Genomic DNA, 4513 nt, shown 5'->3' with positions numbered 1-4513 from the left:
ATTACACCAACTTTTACAAAAACTAATATAATACGTGTTGTTTTAACATTGCCGGTTTGCGCATTACATGTAGTACTATAGAATGATGCTACTGACCTTTTATCTGCAAGATAGTCTAGAGGTGATCCTCTTCATGAAGATTAGTATCGAGCACACCTGGGTTGGAAATGCTCTCACAGTCAGGTATTGATCCTTTATTCTCTGTGTGACTCTCTGTCCATCCTGATTCTGTTGTCCACAACAGAATGAAATAGTCTTCTCCATATGAATTCAGAAAAAATGCATGATTTCCATATTTGTCTGTAGTACATTTACACATCCCTTTAAATGGAATTAAATTGTATTAACTTATTTGAAAAAAGTTTGTATCCTCATACTCCGTGTGTAAAATAAAATACTAATCTGTGCTTTGGAGGTCTCTATAATTTATTCAAATCATATATGTGCTTCTATTCATGAAACAATCCGAAATATCATGGCTGCATGATTTCTATTGCATTTTTAACAACCATATCAGCCACCATGAGCCTGCTGACACGGTACATTTAAGACAGGACATTTAAGAATTTTTTTGCAGTTTGAGATATGTCGAACAGATAAGCAGCAGCTCTGTCTTAAAAAAAAAAAAAACTTCACCAATTGCAGTGAACTGTTGATTATTTCAGGTGTGCAGACATAGACCGGTATATAAGACTTAAAAAGTCTTTATCAATCTATATTAATGAAATTTAACTTAAAGGTATCAACACACCTTACATTATTGGTGATGGATGATTATAATGCAAATTAACACTACAAGTCTGTTTCCCTTGTGTCTAGGCAAAACGCATAGAGGGAACCTTTAATGTCTGTGCTGCTGTTTGCTTTAATGTTAGCCTTTCCCACTGGTGTGTCCTGACTTTCTATATCTCCTGCGGAATTGGGAGGTGACCTGCTGCATCCATGGACATCATTGGAGGGTTCATCCTTGAGTGCAGCTTGTTCCTGGTCAGTCTCTCGATGGTAGAAATAATTGAAGTTGGATACGATCACAGGCACTGGCAGTGCAATGGTCAACACACCAGCGATGGCGCACAATGAACCTACAATTTTTCCACCAACTGTTACAGGCCTCATGTCACCATAACCCACGGTGGTCATTGTAACTACAGCCCACCAGAAGGCGTCTGGGATACTGGAGAAATGCGACTCAGGCTCGTCAGCCTCAGCAAAGTACACAGCGCTTGAGAAAAGAATCACACCAATAAAAAGGAAGAAGATAAGGAGGCCTAGCTCTCTCATGCTGGCCTTTAGAGTCTGCCCCAAGATCTGAAGACCTTTAGAGTGGCGTGAGAGCTTAAAGATGCGAAACACCCTCACTAGTCTAATAACTCGCAAGATGGCCAGTGACATGGCCTGCTGCTGCTGCTGTGGTCCATTGTCATGATCCTGACCATACTGTTGCTCCACCAGCTCCGTCCCTACAGTGATAAAGTATGGCATGATGGACATGATGTCTATGATGTTCATGACAGTTTTGGAGAACTCTGACTTGCTGGGGCAGGCAAAGAACCTGACGATAAGCTCGAAGGTGAACCAAATCACACAGGTGGTTTCAACAACAAAAAAGGGATCGGAGAAAGTGAGAGAAGGGCGAGCTTGTAAAGTGGAGTTGGCAGCTGTCCTGCTCGCTGCTTGAAGCTCCCTCTCGTCCCTAAACTCAGGCAACGTCTCTAGGCAGAAAGTGATGATGGATATGGTGATGACAATCACTGATACAATGGCGATGCCACGGGCAGGACTCGAGCTTTCGGGGTACTCAAAAATAAGCCACACCTGTTTCTGGAACTCATTGAGTGGTAGGGGTTTCTCTTCCTCCTTTATGAAGCCCTCATCTTCACGGAAACGCTCCATAGCCTCTTCACCCAGTTGGTAGAACCGTATTTCATCAGCAAATACATCTATAGACACATTGACCGGCCTCCGGATTTTCCCTCCTGACTGGTAGAAGTACAGGATCCCATCGAAACTTGGCCGGTTCCGGTCAAAGAAGTACTCATTCCGAAGTGGGTCAAAGTACTTGATCCTTTTGTCTGGGTCTCCCAACAAGGTGTCAGGAAACTGGTTTAGGGTGCCCAGCTGCGTCTCGTACCTCAGCCCCGCGATGTTAATGAGCACGCGTTCGTTGCTCCCGTCATGATCCACGTTGTCCATCACGTCCACTACGTCCGACAGGTCCTCGTCAAAGAGGTGAGGGACGCGGTCGGCGCGCAGCAGCGCATCCACGGCGCTCTCGGCGCAGCTGAACGTGTCGCTCATGTCGTTCATTCTCCACGCGCTCGGCTCCAGGTTCAGCTCCTTGACACTCTCATCCTTGTAGCGCTCGCGCGCGCCGCCACAGCCTTCCCCGGCATCGTTCGCGCTCCCTCTCGCGCCTCCGTTCTCCAAACTCACCAAGGCTATCTCCATTCCGGAGCCATGAAACGTGCACCAGAAAAGACCTGTAGAATCGGATTCACTTATCAGTGAAAGCCTGAGGAATCTGATTTTGCACTAAAGTTTACCAAAAAAAAAAAAAAAAAAAGGTTAACCTTGTTTTAAACCCGATTACAAGCGCGCGCACGGAGCGCCAGCAGCGCGAGCTCTGTGGTCACTGGAAAGTAAATAATAGAGACGAGTTGAACGCGCGAGAGGCGAGGTGGAGACCCGGATGACAAAATAACGAGGATCGCTCCTGACGTGAAACCAGCGCGCATCGTTCAGGGAATCCTCCCGGTGTGACAGCGAGGGGGAAGCCTCCCCATGTCACGGAGAGGAATTTAAATACCACCCAGCTGTTTCCACCTCCAGGCTGTGTGTGTGTGTGTGTGTGTGTGTGTCTGTGTGGGCAATGAAGGTGTCTAAAATTCAGAAAAAAAAAAAGTGTTTTCTATCTCTATGCGCAGGGACAATTTTGGACATCATATCCTAAAGGATGATAACGTGTAATGACATGTCTGGGAAAGTATTATACATTGTATACAGAAATCCATGGCATGAAGAAATCAAATTTCATCTTCACTATCTTGTAGGAACACCCTATAATACTACATACAATACTACTACATAAATTACATTTTATAATTAATTATTTCATTTCTTTCAGAAAAAATTGCAATAAAAGGCTTCAATATTTTCACCTAATATATATATATATATATATATATATATGAAGTGCTCATCCTCCAATCATCCTAATCCTCATATTTTTAAACTGTGGGAGGAAAGTCCACACACGCAGACCTGAGGCAGGGATTGAACCCTTGACCCTGGAGGTGCAAGACAGCAGTACTAACCACTATGGCGCCATTCCAACCATGACAATTTTTTTCACAGAAATTATATACTTGATGTAAAGTAACTTCATGCTTATGTATATGTAGGTATTGTTGTTGTTGTTGGTGGTGGTGGTGATCTTTTCACTGCTCTTATTGAGGGGTTGCCACAACCGACTATCAGATCAGCATGCAACTTTGCACAGGTACGCTGGATGCCCTTCCTGACACAACACTTTTTTTTTAAATCTGGTACTAGAACCAGCAATGCATGCCATGAAGAAATCCTAGCCAAAGCATTAAATTTTTCCTAGCCCAAATTTTTTGGGGGGTATCAGCTTCCTGTTTGACTGCTGACCACAGCTCTTTATATCATGTTATAAGAATTAGGTCATGTTATTCCTATCAGGAGTTATACTGGAAGAAATCAGTAACCTACCTTTTTACTTTCACTTTTGAGGCCAGAAAATAAATGTTGCATTGTCCCAATTTCCAAAATGTCTCAATACACCTGAAGTGACTCTATATTTATATTTGAATTGATACCTGCACTATTCTTTAGCACATCAGGAAGTAAATGAGATATACATCGACAGCCCCTGAGTCATATAAACAGGTGCTATTACCACAATTTTAAGTAACATAATCAGTTCATCAAATTTAGTTCATTTATTTTTAGCTCTTGAGTTTTTTATTCTTAGGTTATACAAACTTTTGCACTTAAATGCATATGGGATTTACCCTCACCATCCACAATATTAGCAATATCTGTTCACTTGCCACTCCATCAAGCAATTAGTCAGTCAATCAAGTGGCAGCAGCACAATATGTAAAAACATGCAGATACAGGAAATAATGTTGACATTAAACATCAGAATTGCAGAAATGTTAAAACGTGACATGTTTTAATATTTAAGAAATGACTGATCTCTTGAGTCTCTAGAGTCTCTAGAGGTTACACAGAATAGTGAAGAAAACATCAAGTAATCAATAGTTTTACATTCAAGTTCTCAGTTGTAGAGGTAGCTGTATAGAAGTTGCCAGCATCTTTCTTGGCAGCCAAACCTTTGGACATGTTGGTGGGTACGTCTGGTCAAATGCACTGAATTTGAAGAAGACTGCCTTTTGCTTCTGAGTCTGGAGCTAATGGAAAGCTCTTCTTATTTAGTTAAAAGGTCCTGGAGGGCCAAATAAGCTCAGGAAATAAAGTACTTCCAGAA

The 4513-nt window shown here is 42.4% G+C and overlaps 1 protein-coding gene across 1 annotated transcript; it reads right to left on the bottom strand.

Annotated features, from left to right (window-relative positions):
- Positions 1-792: 792 nt before the first annotated feature.
- On the bottom strand, positions 793-2448 carry LOC128533902 (potassium voltage-gated channel subfamily A member 5). Its single transcript, XM_053508133.1, has one exon. The coding sequence runs from the start codon at positions 2446-2448 to the stop codon at positions 793-795; it is 1656 nt and encodes a 551-aa protein (XP_053364108.1).
- Positions 2449-4513: the final 2065 nt, after the last annotated feature.

The sequence above is a fragment of the Clarias gariepinus genome, chromosome 12 (genome assembly GCF_024256425.1).
Source record: "Clarias gariepinus isolate MV-2021 ecotype Netherlands chromosome 12, CGAR_prim_01v2, whole genome shotgun sequence".
Taxonomy (NCBI): domain Eukaryota; kingdom Metazoa; phylum Chordata; class Actinopteri; order Siluriformes; family Clariidae; genus Clarias; species Clarias gariepinus.
This window is presented reverse-complemented; position numbering and strand designations above follow the sequence as displayed.